At 41.2% G+C, this 20391-nt stretch overlaps 4 protein-coding genes across 4 annotated transcripts; all 4 read right to left on the reverse strand.

Moving 5' to 3' along the window:
* Positions 1-601: 601 nt before the first annotated feature.
* LOC120802813 (odorant receptor 131-2-like) lies at positions 602-1564 on the reverse strand. Its single transcript, XM_040150980.1, has one exon. The coding sequence runs from the start codon at positions 1562-1564 to the stop codon at positions 602-604; it is 963 nt and encodes a 320-aa protein (XP_040006914.1).
* Positions 1565-3251: 1687 nt separating this feature from the next.
* Positions 3252-6787, reverse strand: LOC120802815 (odorant receptor 131-2-like). The gene is made up of 2 exons (XM_040150984.1): positions 5875-6787; positions 3252-3274 (listed from the first exon to the last, which is right to left on the reverse strand). The coding sequence occupies exons 1-2, from the start codon at positions 6785-6787 to the stop codon at positions 3252-3254; spliced, it is 936 nt and encodes a 311-aa protein (XP_040006918.1).
* A 1693-nt stretch (positions 6788-8480) lies between these two features.
* Positions 8481-12009, reverse strand: LOC120802816 (odorant receptor 131-2-like). The gene is made up of 2 exons (XM_040150985.1): positions 11088-12009; positions 8481-8503 (listed from the first exon to the last, which is right to left on the reverse strand). Exons 1-2 carry the CDS (start codon positions 12007-12009, stop codon positions 8481-8483), a joined length of 945 nt encoding a protein of 314 aa, XP_040006919.1.
* Positions 12010-17716: 5707 nt separating this feature from the next.
* On the reverse strand, positions 17717-18712 carry LOC120802817 (odorant receptor 131-2-like). Its single transcript, XM_040150986.1, has one exon. It carries the CDS (start codon positions 18710-18712, stop codon positions 17717-17719), a length of 996 nt encoding a protein of 331 aa, XP_040006920.1.
* Positions 18713-20391: the final 1679 nt, after the last annotated feature.

Raw genomic sequence — 20391 nt, forward strand, 5'->3', positions numbered from 1 at the left:
AATACTCATAAGTCCATTTAAATGTAGTTATATTGTATATCTCGTACATTTAGCATTTTTGTTTTTGCTATAATTGTTCCTTGTCTCTATACTGGCCATGATGAAATCCCTTACTAATGTGATTCCAGGGGAAAAGATGGAGGACAAATCAACAATTGAATTCATTCAAAAGTTCACCCGAAACAAATATGAGGCTTCAGGAGTCTGAATTTACCAAGGGCGCGTGTTCCAACATTAGGTTCTTGTACCAAATTCCCTCTTTGTGTTACAATCCTTCCACTGCGGCCCAGCAAGAAAAGACTGACTGGGGAAACACTAACAGGGAATTTTGTACTAAAAATACTGCAACTTGAAAGACACCCGCTATTACCCAGATTACTGAAGAGTCGTTCTAGCATCAGCTAAACCTTAGTACAAAACGATGACTAAAGATTTGTTTCCCATCTCTAACATTGAGATAGCTTTAGGAATGGATTTCTTCATGGCAACTACTGTATGGACAAGGAGAACAATTGCAGTGTACATGTGGACATGTAAGTATTGTTTTAGGACAGGCAAAAAAAAAATGCACAGCTATATTTTAGGATGCATTCCATATATCCTAGGCTGAGATCTCAGACTTGGCTGGGTTAACTGATAGTTTCAGTCCACAGCAGAGATGATATACTAGGATGGGTCTGATGTTCTGGTCTCGGATGCCATAGATTAGAGCACTCAAACATCTTGGGAGGATGATAATACACATATAAAGGACCGTTTGGATGCGTGCAATTATTATTCCGTCGAGGACCTTTGAGATAGCCATGAGCAATGGATTGTGCACAGTTGAGGAGAGAATGAGGCCCAGCTGCACCAGATGCAGCAGCAGTGTCTTACGAGCCTTACGGGCTGAAGCTCTGTTCGTAGAGGCTGATCTGGCTGCTACCATCACACCAATATACGAGCAAGTGATCGCCACACCAGCGGAAAAGAACAGAAAACCAGTAAAGGCTTTGTCATAAAGATCAGACATTGGGCCAAGCAGCATGTTTTCTCTGGCACAAAAGTTTTTCATCTGCAGGCTCTGCAGGTCTTCAAACGGAAAATTTAACAGTAAAATAGCTTGAATGAGGACATTTAGTGAACTGACGGCCCAAACCAAAACGATAGCCACCCCTGTGTTTCTGATGGTCATGATGGTAGCGTGCCTCAGCGGGTAACACACAGCTACGTATCTCTCCAGAGACATCACCACCAGTGTGAGAGGAGAGATCACAGCAGTGAGACTGGCGAAAAGGGCAAGAACACCACACACAGGATACGTCATCCTTATTCTACTAGCAGCCAGTAGGTACAGTAACTGGCTATGTGCCAGCAGTACAGTGTCTGCAAACAGTAGGTTAAACAGAAAAACATAACGGGAGGTCTCACGAAATACCGGTTTACTCCTCAAGGTGAATAACATGGTCCCATTAATCAGGAGGAACACACAGCATGGCACCGTAGACACAGTGGAAAAGAACACTCTTTCCAGTATCCCTCGTCCATCATTGATAGTCGTCTGAGATTGAGTTGCATTTGTCATCTTAGAGAGGCATTGAAAGGACATACAAAATGTTAACCACTTGATGTAATCTGACAGCAAAAACAGAAGGACTCTTGTGCTATTTGTATTCCTAGAACAGTGAATATAAGCCATCTTTAGAGCAGAGAATGCCACTGAATTGACAAGTAAAACACAAAATCATCCACATACTTTTTATTAGGGTAGACGCCGTGCTTGTTTTAGTGTGAGCAGAGCTGGTCTGCAGGGTTTGCCTGTCCTCACATATTGTTTATGAACTCTCCTCTGTTCCACTTCACGTAACACAATCACGTGCCAGCATTGTTATTTATTAATGAGTGATGTAATCTTTCTACCACATCACCTCTTCAGTACCCGGATCCAGTTCATCACATTATCCATAAACCAGGAGTAATTGTGATGAATGTAACAAAATTATATTTATTCTCTTAGGGTTGTGTTAGTATTTTGTTTTTGACTGTTTCATTAAAACTATAACCACTTTGGTACCATTCATACTAACGTGTTGATCTAAGAGAGACTCTCTGTAACAGTGCCTACATTTACCAGTTTACATTGCACAAAAGACCAGGATCGGTCTTGGATATGAGCCTAGCTACTCTTATGCCTTTCTGCTGCTTCCATTAATGATCTGTTGCAAGATGGAGCCAAACAAAGGGTTGCAGGAGAGTGACTGAAAGCCAGCTGACATGGGGCTGTCACATCCATCCACTGGGCCAGACATAGGGACGAGACAGATCTTGAATTTATCCTTGATGCGGGGACCCCCTATTTCACCGCCACACACTCTTTCATGATGGAGTCTTTTGACAGGCAGTTTCCATGCGAAAGGTACTTAGGACAGGTACACATAATGTGTGTGGCAGAGGGAGTGAGATAGGAGGGAACTACAGTATTTTTAGTGGGTGCGTTGGAAAGGGAACAACGCCCAGGAAACGAGTAAAACTAGGAAATAGGTACTGCCAAACACAGATAAACAAGCCACACAGACTCGTTCACGTAAGGGGCAGAGACATGATTCAAATGAAAGCATTTTTATTGAATTACTTAAATAAAGAAACTGGGAGATATGGCTGAAAAAAACAAACATCAGTAGGTGGTTGGAAATGAACAGAGTGAATGCCAGATAAAGCTATAAAAGGGACACATCAGTGCCATACCGATGCTCATGGTCTTGTCCATTGTGGGTTGGGAATGCCCATTTCTACATGCATATCAGTCCTCTTCACTGCCAAGTCTACATTGGCCAGGTGTAGCTACCTCCCTGACAGACAATGTCACCAGGGGCTTCTTTTCACCTGCCATCTAGTTTCACAAGGAGGGTGCAATGTGTGGGTGATATAACACTATTCCCACTAGTTTCATCACCGTCTGTGCAAGTGCACCAGCACCAAACAGTAGGAGTAGCTAGTGAGTAGTGTTGCTGTTGATGTTAACACAGTAACTCTCTGTGTTAAATGGTAAGTGACCTCCACCTATATAGTGCTTTTCTAGTCTTATCGACCAATCAAATCGCTTTGCACTACTGCCACATTCACCCATTCGCACACACATTCATACATCGCATTCACACACTCACAAAAATTAAGGGCACAGCCATCAGGGCCATTTGGGGTTCGGTATCTTGCTCAAGGGCACTTTGACATGTGGACTGGAGGAGCCGTGGATTCAACCACCAACCTTCCGGTTAGAGGACGACCACTGTGTCACCTGAGCCACAGGCGCCCCATGTGTTAGATATTGTGTTGTTTGTCAACTGAGAACAAAGAGGCCCACTATCATCAAGACATTTGCTTTGGTCATCGGTGAGTTTGTAGGCGATTTAAGAGACCTATTATGGTATAGAAGGGTCTGTCCCTTAATGAGGGAATGTGGGACCTGAAATCATGGATTCTCAGAAAATTTCAGCAGTTCTCAATTTCTTAGTTGCTTTTCTCATCTTTTCTCTTCTTTTATCCCGCAACTTTTGAAAGATGACTCAATGTTTTTCTTCGGCTAGCTTGCCATGGAAAAGCTCTTTTGGAGAAGATATGTTGAAGTCGTAGGTCCCCTCTGACCTATGATTTCTTATGCAAGGAATGGATACTGAGCATGCAAGCATGGGTGAGGTACCTTAGTATCAAGGAATCTTATCTTGTCATTTGATCCACATGAGCTTGCAGTGACAAGTTGAATTAACATGATTCAGCTGTCTGTCTTCCCTGCTGTAGTACAAAACTTGCATGCAGATTTCTAATAAGCTCACAATACGATGCATTACATTTTATAGATGTAAAAATGATTGTTTTGCGACTCTTTGTCTGTCAGTGATGGTGCAAAATGACGATGGTTGGTGTCTGAAATCTCAATTTACTGCTCACTATTGAGTGTCTATCATATGGAAGTAATGAATGAGTGAACAAAGGGATGAATTCAACCATATTGCTTTATTTTCATATTCCTATGAATGTTCGCAGGCTAATGTTAGCATTTTAACATTGTCACATTTCACATTTTAGCATGCTATCATTTACTGAGGCTAATTACTTGTTGACTAAAAGGACTACCTAAAGGATAATTATGATTTCTAACTGCTTAGGGCTTATATTTGTAGTTTTGCTCATCATTCTTATTGTCACGGCACAGGTAGTACTGGCAAAATTATTTGTTGTTATGTCCAGGGGATTTAATTACGACTAAGACTTACGGCTATACAATCTACCAGCAGGCAACAACATACACTAAATGCACATTGTCCATCCCGGTTCAGAAAAGTTGCTAACTATTAGTAACATGCAACTGTTCTCTCTTTTCCCTCTACTCTCAGTCTGTTATCTGCCATCGACCAGCTCATTTTAGATAAGACCTGCCCTCCTGAGGTTCGGCAACCAATCAAAATGACAAATGAAAGCCTCTGACAATCTCAATTACTGAATTTAAAAAAAAAAAAAAACTAGACTAAATTGCATCAGGGACATCCTTCAGAGACGACCTAGTTTATACACTTCTTGGCCATTTTGTTGGGTATACCTATACTACCTCTTGTAATCCAGTAAACAGCTCTGCCACATCACTAACTTCTGGCGCTACAGCACCTCAATGATTTGCGACACAGCAGCTCCCTCTCCCTTTTCCTACTTTTGGCTCTTTTTAGCACTGATACATTGGATTGTAGTCTGTCGTATTTATTCTCTGAATAGGACTAACAGTTATAGGTAGTTTACCTTTTGGCTGGACTGTAACAGCGGGGAAAGCAAAAACGCTAATGTCCATGACCGACTGATTGAGTGACTGAGTGACAGAATGCTGAGGTTACATCATTGGTTGGCCAGCCAAATGTTGGAGTTTCCACTTTGTCTGTTGCTCTTTCAAAATGAATTGGCGCAAACAGTGTCGTGGGGGGGGGGGGCATTTACAGGCAGTGGCGCCATTTTACTGCCTTTGTCACTAATTTACCAGCTTTTTACACCCTTTAGCGACGTTTCCTCAAAAAGACACCTAGCAACTGATCTAGAGACTTTATGGACAAACCTTAGCTACTTTCTGTAGAAGAGAGTCGCCAGTATTGTGAGAGTGAGGTCGGACTTTCTGACTTTTCGTGGGGTGATCATTTTAAAGCTCAATATAGCTGAAATCACAGCACATCTGTTATCTTTAACTTATGTGTATGTTGATTTTGTCAATTTTTTTTTTTTTTTTTTGTCAGGTTATAAAACCAGGATTTCAGCAGCAGAGCAGCAGCTTGTAAATGATTTGGAAGTGACTGCTGGTTAACATGTCGTCTCAATGGGCTACGTTTCAGTCACTGTTTCATCCTTGTTCCGTCGTCTGACAACAGAAACAGAAAAACATGTAAATGAGAACGGCTTTATTGGGAATTCAGCTGCATTAAATTACTGTATATGTGAGCACAAAAAGAGTAGGACAGAAGCGAAAAGAGAAGACGTTGTCCACTCATTATAATGAGTGGTTTATACCAATTGTGATTAAAAACAAGGCCACTTCTTTCTGTACATGTTTAGATTTTCTTGTGTTAAAAATATCCCTCTTAATTTTCCCTATACACATTTATAGGTTTTAAACCTCAAATACCTTGAATGATAATTCAGGGGTCACAGTTACATTCATGGTGTCCTGTGGCTCTGAAATTTTACCTGCTTACAAAAAAAACCCAAAAACATTTAGCTAATATTATATATATATCCTGTAGGTCATAAGTAGCATGCAGCAAACCCAGATTTTGTTAAAAATGTTTATCTATGAAGTGATAATTATTCTTATTTTTGTCTTCGCTGGGATGAGTGAGAGAAAAGGCGAACATCTCCGCTGACAGCAGAGATGATATACTAGGATGGGTCTGATGTTCTGGTCTCGGATGCCATAGATTAGAGCACTCAAACATCTTGGGAGGATGATAATACACATATAAAGGACCGTTTGGATGCGTACAATTATTATCCTTTCGAGGACCTTTGAGATAGCTATGAGCAATGGAGTGTGCACAGTTGAGGAGAGACTGAGGCCCAGCTGCACCAGATGCAGCAGCAGTGTGTTACGAGCCTTACGGGCTGAAGCTCTGTTCGTAGAGGCTGATCTGGCTGCTACCATCACACCAATATACGAGCAAGTGATCGCCACACCAGCGGAAAAGAACAGAAAACCAGTAAAGGCTTTGTCATAAAGATCAGACATTGGGCCAAGCAGCATGTTTTCTTTGCCACAAAAGTCTTTCATCTGCAGGCTCTGCAGGTCTTCAAACGGAAAATTTAACAGTAAAAGAGCTTGAATGAGGACATTTAGTGAACTGACGGACCAAACCACAACGATAGCCACCCCTGTGTTTCTGATGGTCATGATGGTAGCGTGCCTCAGCGGGTAACACACAGCTACGTATCTCTCCAGAGACATCACCACCAGTGTGAGAGGAGAGATCACAGTTGTGAGATTGGCAAAAAGGGCAAGAACACCACACACAGGATACGTCATCCTTATTCTACTAGCAGCCAGTAGGTACAGTAACTGGCTATGTGCCAGCAGTACAGTGTCTGCAAACAGCAGGTTAAACAGAAAAACATAACGGGAGGTCTCACAAAATACCGGTTTACTCCTCAAGGTGAATAACATGGTCCCATTAATCAGGAGGAACACACAGCATGGCACCGTAGACACAGTGGAAAAGAACACTCTTTCCAGTATCCCTCGTCCATCATTGATAGTCGTCTGAGATTGAGTTGCATTTGTCATCTTAGAGAGGCATTGAAAGGACATACAAAATGTTAACCACTTGATGTAATCTGACAGCAAAAACAGAAGGACTCTTGTGCTATTTGTATTCCTAGAACAGTGAATATAAGCCATCTTTAGAGCAGAGAATGCCACTGAATTGACAAGTAAAACACAAAATCATCCACATACTTTTTATTAGGGTAGACGCCGGTCTTGTTTTAGTGTGAGCAGAGCTGGTCTGCAGGGTTTGCCTGTCCTCACATATTGTTTATGAACTCTCCTCTGTTCCACTTCACGTAACACAATCACGTGCCAGCATTGTTATTTATTAATGAGTGATGTAATCTTTCTACCACATCACCTCTTCAGTACCCGGATCCAGTTCATCACATTATCCATAAACCAGGAGTAATTGTGATGAATGTAACAAAATTATATTTATTCTCTTAGGGTTGTGTTAGTATTTTGTTTTTGACTGTTTCATTAAAACTATAACCACTTTGGTACCATTCATACTAACGTGTTGATCTAAGAGAGACTCTCTGTAACAGTGCCTACATTTACCAGTTTACATTGCACAAAAGACCAGGATCGGTCTTGGATATGAGCCTAGCTACTCTTATGCCTTTCTGCTGCTTCCATTAATGATCTGTTGCAAGATGGAGCCAAACAAAGGGTTGCAGGAGAGTGACTGAAAGCCAGCTGACATGGGGCTGTCACATCCATCCACTGGGCCAGACATAGGGAGGAGACAGATCTTGAATTTATCCTTGATGCGGGGACCCCCTATTTCACCGCCACACACTCTTTCATGATGGAGTCTTTTGACAGGCAGTTTCCATGCGAAAGGTACTTAGGACAGGTACACATAATGTGTGTGGCAGAGGGAGTGAGATAGGAGGGAACTACAGTATTTTTAGTGGGTGCGTTGGAAAGGGAACAACGCCCAGGAAACAAGTAAAACTAGGAAATAGGTACTGCCAAGCACAGATAAACAAGCCACACAGACTCGTTCACATAAGGGGCAGAGACATGATTCAAATGAAAGCATTTTTATTGAATTACTTAAATAAAGAAACTGGGAGATATGGCTGAAAAAAACAAACATCAGTAGGTGGTTGGAAATGAACAGAGTGAATGCCAGATAAAGCTATAAAAGGGACACATCAGTGCCATACCGATGCTCATGGTCTTGTCCATTGTGGGTTGGGAATGCCCATTTCTACATGCATATCAGTCCTCTTCACTGCCAAGTCTACATTGGCCAGGTGAGGGTGTAGCTACCTCCCTGACAGACAATGTCCCCAGGGGCTTCTTTTCACCTGCCATCTAGTTTCACAAGGAGGGTGCAATGTGTGGGTGATATAACACTATTCCCACTAGTTTCATCACCGTCTGTGCAAGTGCACCAGCACCAAACAGTAGGAGTAGCTAGTGAGTAGTGTTGCTGTTGATGTTAACACAGTAACTCTCTGTGTTAAATGGTAAGTGACCTCCACCTATATAGTGCTTTTCTAGTCTTATCGACCAATCAAATCGCTTTGCACTACTGCCACATTCACCCATTCGCACACACATTCATACATCGCATTCACACACTCACAAAAATTAAGGGCACAGCCATCAGGGCCATTTGGGGTTCGGTATCTTGCTCAAGGGCACTTTGACATGTGGACTGGAGGAGCCGTGGATTCAACCACCAACCTTCCGGTTAGAGGACGACCACTGTGTCACCTGAGCCACAGGCGCCCCACGTGTTAGATATTGTGTTGTTTGTCAACTGAGAACAAAGAGGCCCACTATCATCAAGACATTTGCTTTGGTCATCGGTGAGTTTGTAGGCGATTTAAGAGACCTATTATGGTATAGAAGGGTCTGTCCCTTAATGAGGGAATGTGGGACCTGAAATCATGGATTCTCAGAAAATTTCAGCAGTTCTCAATTTCTTAGTTGCTTTTCTCATCTTTTCTCTTCTTTTATCCCGCAACTTTTGAAAGATGACTCAATGTTTTTCTTCGGCTAGCTTGCCATGGAAAAGCTCTTTTGGACAAGATATGTTGAAGTCGTAGGTCCCCTCTGACCTATGATTTCTTATGCAAGGAATGGATACTGAGCATGCAAGCATGGGTGAGGTACCTTAGTATCAAGGAATCTTATCTTGTCATTTGATCCACATGAGCTTGCAGTGACAAGTTGAATTAACATGATTCAGCTGTCTGTCTTCCTGCTGTAGTACAAAACTTGCATGCAGATTTCTAATAAGCTCACAATACGATGCATTACATTTTATAGATGTAAAAATGATTGTTTTGCGACTCTTTGTCTGTCAGTGATGGTGCAAAATGACGATGGTTGGTGTCTGAAATCTCAATTTACTGCTCACTATTGAGTGTCTATCATATGGAAGTAATGAATGAGTGAACAAAGGGATGAATTCAACCATATTGCTTTATTTTCATATTCCTATGAATGTTCGCAGGCTAATGTTAGCATTTTAACATTGTCACATTTCACATTTTAGCATGCTATCATTTACTGAGGCTAATTACTTGTTGACTAAAAGGACTACCTAAAGGATAATTATGATTTCTAACTGCTTAGGGCTTATATTTGTAGTTTTGCTCATCATTCTTATTGTCACGGCACAGGTAGTACTGGCAAAATTATTTGTTGTTATGTCCAGGGGATTTAATTACGACTAAGACTTACGGCTATACAATCTACCAGCAGGCAACAACATACACTAAATGCACATTGTCCATCCCGGTTCAGAAAAGTTGCTAACTATTAGTAACATGCAACTGTTCTCTCTTTTCCCTCTACTCTCAGTCTGTTATCTGCCATCGACCAGCTCATTTTAGATAAGACCTGCCCTCCTGAGGTTCGGCAACCAATCAAAATGACAAATGAAAGCCTCTGACAATCTCAATTACTGAATTTAAAAAAAAAAAACTAGACTAAATTGCATCAGGGACATCCTTCAGAGACGACCTAGTTTATACACTTCTTGGCCATTTTGTTGGGTATACCTATACTACCTCTTGTAATCCAGTAAACAGCTCTGCCACATCACTAACTTCTGGCGCTACAGCACCTCAATGATTTGCGACACAGCAGCTCCCTCTCCCTTTTCCTACTTTTGGCTCTTTTTAGCACTGATACATTGGATTGTAGTCTGTCGTATTTATTCTCTGAATAGGACTAACAGTTATAGGTAGTTTACCTTTTGGCTGGACTGTAACAGCGGGGAAAGCAAAAACGCTAATGTCCATGACCGACTGATTGAGTGACTGAGTGACAGAATGCTGAGGTTACATCATTGGTTGGCCAGCCAAATGTTGGAGTTTCCACTTTGTCTGTTGCTCTTTCAAAATGAATTGGCGCAAACAGTGTCGCATTTACAGGCAGTGGCGCCATTTTACTGCCTTTGTCACTAATTTACCAGCTTTTTACACCCTTTAGCGACGTTTCCTCAAAAAGACACCTAGCAACTGATCTAGAGACTTTATGGACAAACCTTAGCTACTTTCTGTAGAAGAGAGTCGCCAGTATTGTGAGAGTGAGGTCGGACTTTCTGACTTTTCGTGGGGTGATCATTTTAAAGCTCAATATAGCTGAAATCACAGCACATCTGTTATCTTTAACTTATGTGTATGTTGATTTTGTCAATTTTTTTTTTTTTTTTTTGTCAGGTTATAAAACCAGGATTTCAGCAGCAGAGCAGCAGCTTGTAAATGATTTGGAAGTGACTGCTGGTTAACATGTCGTCTCAATGGGCTACGTTTCAGTCACTGTTTCATCCTTGTTCCGTCGTCTGACAACAGAAACAGAAAAACATGTAAATGAGAACGGCTTCATTGGGAATTCAGCTGCATTAAATTACTGTATATGTGAGCACAAAAAGAGTAGGACAGAAGCGAAAAGAGAAGACGTTGTCCACACATTATAATGAGTGGTTTATACCAATTGTGATTAAAAACAAGGCCACTTCTTTCTGTACATGTTTAGATTTTCTTGTGTTAAAAATATCCCTCTTAATTTTCCCTATACACATTTTTTAGGTTTTAAACCTCAAATACCTTGAATGATAATTCAGGGGTCACAGTTACATTCATGGTGTCCTGTGGCTCTGAAATTTTACCTGCTTACAAAAAAAACCCAAAAACATTTAGCTAATATTATATATATATCCTGTAGGTCATAAGTAGCATGCAGCAAACCCAGATTTTGTTAAAAATGTTTATCTATGAAGTGATAATTATTCTTATTTTTGTCTTCGCTGGGATGAGTGAGAGAAAAGGCGAACATCTCCGCTGACAGCAGAGATGATTTAATAGGACGGGTCTGATGTTCTGGTCTCGGATGCCATAGATTAGAGCACTCAAACATCTTGGGAGGATGATAATACACATATAAAGGACCGTTTGGATGCGTACAATTATTATCCTTTCGAGGACCTTTGAGATAGCTATGAGCAATGGAGTGTGCACAGTTGAGGAGAGACTGAGGCCCAGCTGCACCAGATGCAGCAGCAGTGTGTTACGAGCCTTACGGGCTGAAGCTCTGTTTGTAGAGGCTGATCTGGCTGCTACCATCACACCCATATACGAGCAAGTGATCGCCACACCAGCTGAAACAAACAGAAAACAGGTGAAGGCTTTGTCATAAAGATCAGACATTGGATCAAGCAACATGCTTTCTTTGCCACAAAAGTCTTTCATCTGCAGGCTCTGCAGGTCTTCAAACGGAAAATTTAACAGTAAAATAGCTTGAATGAGGACATTTAGTGAACTGACGGCCCAAACCACAACGATAGCCACCCCTGTGTTTCTGATGGTCATGATGGTAGCGTGCCTCAGCGGGTAACACACAGCTACGTATCTCTCCAGAGACATCACCACCAGTGTGAGAGGAGAGATCACAGTTGTGAGATTGGCAAAAAGGGCAAGAACACCACACACAGGATACGTCATCCTTATTCTACTAGCAGCCAGTAGGTACAATACCTGACTTTGTGCCAGCAGTACAGTGTCTGCAAACAGCAGGTTAAACAGAAAAACATAACGGGAGGTCTCACGAAATACCGGTTTACTCCTCAAGGTGAATAACATGGTCCCATTAATCAGGAGGAACACACAGCATGGCACCGTAGACACAGTGGAAAAGAACACTAATCCCAGTAAACCCTGATACTGCTGTTCAGCAGTGATGTTGGTCAGAGACTGATTTGCACATGACATTTTAGAGAAGCATTTAATCAACAAAAATATTAACCTCTTGATGTAAAGGGAGCACAAAAGCACAGTTAATCCTCAATTTCTGTTCTGGTAACAGTGAAGATCCATTATCTCTGGAGTAGAGATGCCTGGTGAGTTCACAAGCAAAACCAGGAATTATCTGCATACATTTCTCCTGTGCAGACAGTTGGCAGGTTGGAGGCCGTGCCTGTGTCACTGCAGGCAGTGCTGCAGGGTTTGCCGACCGTGGCAGAGTATATGAGCTCAGTCTTCACACCCATGTCATGTGACACCATCACATGTAAGCACGGGTAATGTCTTAGCAAATGGTGATGTGATTCCTTTACCATTATTTTCAAGTCCGTTGTCCATGCTATAATGTCGTCCAGGAAGAACAAAATTGGATTGCTGTTTATTTTTGAAACAATTTTTCAATCCAAATAAACGTGGACGTGAAAGCATATTCAATCAAAAATTGTGATGCGGTAGGGTGGTGTGGGCGAAAAAGCAAAGTTGTACCTTTTTCATGATTACCTTTGTTACAGACAAGCATGAGTGGTGAGCTAATGAAGCAGGCAATGCTCAGAAACCGAGAACAAAACCTTGTTAGTATGTCAGGCATAAAGGCCCCGGTCACACCAACATTTAAATAGTGAAATTTCTCAGTTGTTAATTTAAATGTAATCACTGCAATCAGTTGGTCCACAAACGTTTTCACGATAAGTTCCAGTAGGGATTTTTACAACAAAGATTTTATTGATACTGGGACTGATTACCTGTATCCATACTCATCAGCACTCGTATCAGTAGCTTCCTTAATTTTAATGGGATTCAGATTTATAATTAGGCAGACCAGTGCTCAATGTGTCTGTTCATTTCCACTTTTATCACAAGCAGGTAGACCATTAGACCACCACGGCAGCTGCATTTAACATTAATATGTTTAAATCTTTTATTTACACAGGTGATGTTGTGGACTGTCACCTTGACTTGAGGTCAACTCAGAGCTCTGTTTATTCTGATCATTTATTCTGGGCATCACCTACTCAAGCCAGGAGGATGGGCTTTTCTTTGGTGTGGGTGGACTAATTCATAAATTACGACATTCAAATAGTGATGGCAGGGTCGACTGCTGAAAGAAGTTATCGGTATTATGGTTCTGATCGATCAGGAACCAATTCAAGACCAGCCCTCAGTATCCATCCCTAAGTGCAACTTTGGTGAACTTTGACCGGGGAATTTCTGGTAGTGAACAATAGCCAGCCGTCCAGACAGTGTTGATCTATGAGGGAACAGAGAGCTGGAGAGTCCAAGAAAGAGAAAATCATCGTAGCTTTTCAAATGTCAGTGGAGTTGATGGTACAGATACACCTTTTGAAAAAACTCTAAACTTTATGTCCCGTTTATGACCAACTGACAGTTAGCAAGTTCCTTAGCTCGGAGACTTTTTTTCCCCTCTTCAGTTAAACTTTTCATTGAATGAAGTGACATACAAACCAAAATACAAAATGCCAGGGGGTAGTGAACAGCACAGTACAGCGAAAATATAAAGAAGCTCAGGGAGGTTTTGTGCCTAGTAAGCACTAGCTTGTTCCTTGCTGGCTAGTGTTTGAGACCTTTACTCGCCAGCTACAGCAGTTCACAAAATAGCAGTCTGAATAGTCATGTCACCAGGTGGATGAGTGTTGCTCTGCCACTTCCTGGTGTGACCAGGCCCTAAGAAGAGCACTGTTTTAATGAACAGAGAATTTGGACTCAGCAGTTCCAAATGATAGAAAGGGGTTTCTGACAACCCATTCAGCATCAGCTGCAGGTCCTACAAAGGAACTGAGCAAGAAACAAGTACCTCAACTACTTGACCTCTGCAGAAACCACTTGACCATTGGGTTGCTCATGGCTTGGAAACCATCGCACCCATTCTGCAATGAATGCAGCTTAACCCTGTCAAGATTGCAGCAGAAAGGCACAACCTGCCTTGTTATTATTCTAGTGTTTTTATTTTCTGCTACTGGGCAAGACAGAAGTATTTTTGTAATTGTATACAGTCCTGGTTGAAATTATTGGCACCCCAGAATTTTAAGTTCTGAATTTAGAATATCTTCAGAAATAAATGCAAATGAACCATTGTTTGTAATCAAAATATTGAATATAATGTCAAAAGTTACTGAACAAAAGAAAATAAAAAAACAGAACTTGCATAATGGTGAAAAAATACAAACACAGTATGTACCCCAGACACAATTATTGGCACCCTTCCCAAATATTTGGTTGCAGAACCTTGGCAACAACAGCAGCCTCTAAACGTTCCTTGTAGCCATCTATAAGCTTCTTGCACCTGTCTGCAGGTAGTTTCTGCCACTCTTCCATTGCTATGCGTTCAAGCTCTTTTAAGTTTTGCAGGAGTCGTCTTGGCAATGGCAGATTTCAGCTCTCTCCAAGGTTTTCAAGGGGATTTATGTCAGGACTCATTGCTGGCCAGTTTAAAACAGCCCAACTTTTCCTTTTCAATCATTCTGTTGAGCTGCTGGATCTGTGCTTTGGGTTGTTGATCTGCTGAAAGATCCAAGACCTTCACCTCAAACCTAGTTTTCTGATGCTGGCTAACACATTTCGCTCTAAAATGCCTTGGTAATCTTCTAATTTCATCATTCCTTTTGATTTTAATGCCTCCAGTACTAGAGGCAGCAAAGCAGCCCCACAGCCTGATAGGACCTCCATCATGTTTTACTGTGGGTAGGGTGTTCTTTTCCTCATGGGCTTCATGTCGTCGCCTATAAACAAACTGATCCACTGCATTCCCAGAGATCTACCTCGGTTTCATCTGTCTATAGAACATTATCCTAGAAAGACTTTGACTTATCTATAAAAAAAGTGGCCAATAATTTTGTTAAGCGTACATTTTATGTCTATATTTCTTATTTCACTATATGAAAGCATTTTTTGTTGTTGTTCAATAACATTGGACATTTTATTAAATATCAGATCATACAAAATTGGTTAATTTGCATGTATTTCTGAAGATATTCTAAATGCTGTACTAAAAATTCAGAGGTGCCAAAGATTTCAACCAGGACTGAACATATATACATTATATATATACTTCAAAAGTTTTCTGAAAACCCAATTTTTCCAGTTGTTACTGAAATTTACATTGTGTAATGTCCCAGTGTACTGTGAAATTAAAGCACAGAAAAAATAAATAACAGTTTTTTTAAAGCAATCATGGAATCTTTTTGTTGAACTAAATTTAATCTAAATTTTTGACTCCTTCATCAGCTGAACACACTTGTGATGTTCTCTCTACAATGGGAATCAATTATTGTTCAGTGTGTTCTTCCCGACACTGTTGCAGAAGTTCACACAAATGTGTTGTACTTGTAGGTTGCTTTGCTTTCACCTTCTGTCCAGTTCATCCCACACCAGCTCCTTGGGGTTTAGGTCCGGAGACTGTGCTGGTCTACCATCATGTGAAGCCATCGCCTGGTTCAGTTCTTCTAACGTTCTGGGTCATTATCTTGCTGCAGGATGAAGCCCCTGACCAGCCAGTGTCCCTCTGTTACTTGTCTTTTTCTTTCCACTCTGGCACCAGTATACCAGTAACTACTTCCTGCAGCACAGTGTTGTCCTAATAATGAATCAGATGGTGTAGTAACTAAATTTGTTCTGACACTGCCTTTGTGCAGAGGGTATATAAGTCATCAACAAAAGTTGGTGCACCAGTGGGAATAGTTTGCATTACGTCTTAAGCCCTCATTTACTTCCATTGCTCTAGTAAAGCTGTGAGTGAACAAATTTCTTAATCCCTGAAAAAAAGCCTGTTTTCTATGAAATTTACATGGTTTTCAGTTTTTTTGTGAACACATTTTTTTTTAAATTATTGTTATTTTTTTTTATTAACCTTTGCAGATTACCACTGGCCTTTGTACCATTTAAGGATTCACTGGACTTGAGCTGCTGAAATTTCAATAAAAACTGGATAAATGGGGGTGTTCTTAAAGTATTTTCACACGGACACAATTTTCGTAAATTTGCCTCTGTACGCCACCACAAGGAATTTGAAACGAAACTATCAAGATGTGATTGAAGTGTAGACTTTCAGCTTTAATTCAAGGGGTTTAACAAAAATATGGCATCAACCGTTTAGGAATTACAGCTATTTTTATAGATAGTCCCCCATTTTCAGAGGCTCCAAAGTAATCGGACAAACCAACATCATTATAAATGTAAGGATTATTTTTAGTGCTTAGATGACAATCTTTTGCAGTCAATGACTATCTGAAGTCTGGAAACCATGGACGACACTACATGTTGGGTATCCTCTCTTGAGATGCTTCGCCAGGCCTTCACTGCAGCTGCCCTCAGTTGCTGCTTGTTTGTGGGTCTTTCTGCCCTCAGTTTTGTCTTCAGTAAGTGAAAAGTATGTTCAGCTTGGTTGAGGTCAGGTGACTGACTTGGCCATTGAAGAATATTCCATCTCTCTGCCTTGAGAAGCTCCTGGGTTGGTTTCGCAGCATGTTTTGGGTCATTATCCATCTGTACTGTGAAGCACTGCCCTGTCAGTTCTGCAGCATTTGGCTGAATCTGAGCAGATATTTTAGAACAATACACGTTAGAATTCATCCTGCTACTTCTATCAGCAGTTATATCATCAATAAACATCAGCGACCCGGTTCCATTGGCAGCCATACATGCCCAGACCATAACGCTGCCTCCACCGTGTCTGAAAGATGATGTGGTGGCTTTGGATCATGAGCCGTTCTTTTCCTTCTCCACGCTCTTCTCTTCCCATCATTCTGGTGCAAGTTCATCTGGGTTTCATCTGTCCAAAGAATCTGGTCCCAGAACTGGGCAGGTTTTTTTAGGGGTTTTCTGGCAAAGTCTAATCTGGTTTTCTGTCCTTGTGTTTTACCAGTCGTTTGCACCTTGTGGTATATCCTCTGTATTTACATTCATGAAGGCGTTTCTTGACGATGATATGCCTGCCTCCTTGAGAGTGTTCTTGACCTGGCTAAACCCCTTGAATTAAAGCTGAAAGTTTACGTTTCAATCACATCATGGTTGCTTCATGTCAAGTCCATCGTGGTGGTATACAGAGGCAAAATTATGAAAGGTGTGTCTCTGTCCAAACACTTACGGACCTAAATGTATGTATTTTTATACATATATACATATATATAAAATATACTGTGGTCCATAAATATGAAATTTCGACACAAATTTTCAAACATTACACACAATCCAATTCTTTTAAGTCATCATATTGCATAATATATATATATATATGTGTATGTATATATATGTGTGTATATATATATATATTGTATATATTGTTATATATATATATATATATACATTATGTTTGAGTTCTCAAAGCTTATATCTCTTGTAACAGTCACAGTTATGTTCATGGTGTTTTGTGTCCATAGTATCGTTTATCTGGAAATTAAAATTAAAAACCAATAAACAAACCAAAACATTCTCACTTGCCCTTTGTGTAACCAATCCATGAAAATGATCTTGGTTTCAGATGTAACAATATTTGGTCTTGTTTTGACATATCAACATTATTTTGATCTACCTAACATACGTTTTTATGTAGTGTAGATCATAAATAGCATGCAGCAATTGTCCCTTTACAAAAAAACTCTACAAACGATACTCCCTCAATTTTAAGTAAATGTTCACCCTTTGCTAAGAAATGTATATTTATTTAAGAAGTGGTAAATATGCTGATTTTAGCCCTGGCTGTGACAACTGAACGCAAAGGTGAACATTTCCAATGACAGCAGAGATGATATACTAGGATGGGTCTGATGTTCTGGTCTCGGATGCCATAGATTAGAGCACTCAGACATCTTGGGAGGATGATAATACACATATAAAGGACCGTTTGGATGCGTACAATTATTATCCTGTCGAGGACCTTTGAGATAGCTATGAGCAATGGATTGTGCACAGTTGAGGAGAGACTGAGGCCCAGCTGCACCAGATGCAGCAGCAGTGTGTTAAGAGCTTTACGGGCTGAAGCGCTGTTCGTAGAGGCTGATCTGGCTGCTACCATCACACCAATATACGAGCAAGTGATTGCCACACCAGCTGAAACAAACAGAAAACCAGTAAAGGCTTTGTCATAAAGATCAGACATTGGGCCAAGCAACATGCTGTCTTTGTCACAAAAGTCTTTCATCTGCAGGCTCTGCAGGTCTTCAAACGGAAAATTTAACAGTAAAATAGCTTGAATGAGGACATTTAGTGAACTGACGGCCCAAACCAAAACGATAGCCACCCCTGTGTTTCTGATGGTCATGATGGTAGCGTGCCTCAGCGGGTAACACACAGCTACATATCTCTCCAGAGACATCACCACCAGTGTGAGAGGAGAGATCACAGTTGTGAGACTGGCAAAAAGGGCAAAAACCCCACACACAGGATACGTCATCCTTATTCTACAAACAGCCAGTAGGTACAGTAACTGGCTATGTGCCAGCAGTACAGTGTCTGCAAACAGTAGGTTAAACAGAAAAACATAACGGGAGGTCTCACGAAACACCGGTTTACTCCTCAAGGTGAATAACAGGGTCACATTAATGAAGAGAAACACACAGCATGGCACCGTAGACACAGTGGAAAAGAACAATAATCCCAGTAACCCCTGATACTGCTGTTCTGCAGTGACGTTGGTCTGAGACTCATTTGTGTTGGACATATTACAGAAACATTAAATACTTCAAAAACATCAACCTGTTGATTAAAAATTGGGGCAAAGCGAAATAAATTCTGTCCAGTTTGCAGTCTTAGCAGTGAGAGCATCTCATCTTTAGCGCAGAGACGGGCACTGAGTCCACATCCTTGACCCAAATGATCAACGTACTTTTTCCCTGTGCAGACAGTTAGCAGGTTAGAGTCTTGTTTCCATGTGGGCAGAGCTGGTCTGCAGGGTCTGCCTGTCCTCACATACTATAGTGTATATGAGCTCTGCACTCACGCCTACTTCATGTGACATCATCACTTGTCAGCACAATCAACAGATGGGTAGGTAGTAACGTGTATAGCTGCAAATTTCAAGGCATTTCTGGACGTGTTAACAAGACAATAGTTGATCAATTGTTAGAAAACACTAGGTCAAAACCTAGTATGCGGCTAGACCACCCTTTATCTTTTCGCCTCTGTCCTACTTTCTGTGCTCACATATACAGCAATTTAATCCATCTGAATTCTCAATAAAGCTGTTGTCATTTACGTTTTTCTGTTTCTGTTGCCAGACGACGGAACAAGGATGAAACAGTGACTGAAACGTGGCCCATTGAGACGACATGTTAACCAGCAGTCACTTCAGAGCCATTTCCAAGCTGCTGCTCTGCTGCTGAAATCCTGGTTTTATAACCATGACGTTGTCTGACAGAATCACCAGACACATGAGTTAAAGACGACGGCTGAGCTGAGATTTCAGGTGTATTTAGCTGTAAAATGATCAGTCAGAGAGAAAGTTAGAAGCTCGTTCACATCTGTGTCGGCTGAGTCAGTTGAATGAGACGCGTAGAGACGAGTGTCTGGTGAGGGAAAGACCGACCTCGCGCTCGCGGGTCAACACTGGCGACGCTCTTCTACGGAAAGTGGCTAAGGTTTGTCCAGAAGGTCGGTAGATTTGTCGCTTGGTGGTTTTTTGAAGAAAAGTCGTGCAGGGGTGTGAAAAGTTGGTTGATTGGCGACAACGGCGGTAAGTTGGCAACACTGCCTGTAAACGCCCCCGATGGCGTCATAGAAAATGTCTGTGCCAGTTCACTTTGAAAGAGCAACGACCAATGGGGGAACTCCTAACTCCTAAAACTAATATTTTGCCCATCCTATTTATATGAATTAAGGTTGACAAAATATTAGGAACACCTCTTAGTATAACCCAGTGCAGTTCAACAGTACCACAAATTACAGCATCGAAAATGACCATTAAGGAGGATTTATTACAAGATTGTTGTATTATACTGCATTAGTTTTTTCTAGGTGTACTTTATAAATTGGTAAGTGAGTGTAGATTAATTTAATCACTGTATGTCATAGTAATCCTTCCCCTGAACCGGAGAATCAATATTTTTACTGAAGAACTTGACTGAAAAACAGAAAATGGGACTGACATGGATTTAAACAAAGCGCTCCGGGATGCTTTCGCTTCAAGAGACCATACATAGCGGTTGTACTGCTGTGATGAGCCATTTCCAATTTGCAGAGCTTGGGTCTCTGTTTAAAATCCTGCCACACTTTAGATGATCCTGTGCAAGGTTTTGAAGCTACAGCTTTTTTTCCGGGGAACCCATGCTTTGACCCGGTGCAGCCATCTGTGAGACAGTCCGTTGTCTAATTGATGATGTCGATTCCATGGATGAGTCGCCC

Source organism: Xiphias gladius, chromosome 17, assembly GCF_016859285.1.
Source record: "Xiphias gladius isolate SHS-SW01 ecotype Sanya breed wild chromosome 17, ASM1685928v1, whole genome shotgun sequence".
Classification (NCBI taxonomy): domain Eukaryota; kingdom Metazoa; phylum Chordata; class Actinopteri; order Istiophoriformes; family Xiphiidae; genus Xiphias; species Xiphias gladius.

Excerpts from the sequence above, each read along its gene's own strand:
- LOC120802813 (XM_040150980.1), bottom strand. The coding sequence starts at position 1,564 with ATGACAAATGCAACTCAATCTCAGACGACTATCAATGATGGACGAGGG.
- LOC120802815 (XM_040150984.1), bottom strand. The coding sequence starts at position 6,787 with ATGACAAATGCAACTCAATCTCAGACGACTATCAATGATGGACGAGGG. Across the intron at positions 3,275-5,874 it reads CCTAGTATATCATCTCTGCT|GTGACACAGTGGTCGTCCTC; the intron begins GTCAGCGGAGAT and ends CCTGTGGCTCAG.
- LOC120802816 (XM_040150985.1), bottom strand. The coding sequence starts at position 12,009 with ATGTCATGTGCAAATCAGTCTCTGACCAACATCACTGCTGAACAGCAG. Across the intron at positions 8,504-11,087 it reads CCTATTAAATCATCTCTGCT|GTGACACAGTGGTCGTCCTC; the intron begins GTCAGCGGAGAT and ends CCTGTGGCTCAG.
- LOC120802817 (XM_040150986.1), bottom strand. The coding sequence starts at position 18,712 with ATGTCCAACACAAATGAGTCTCAGACCAACGTCACTGCAGAACAGCAG.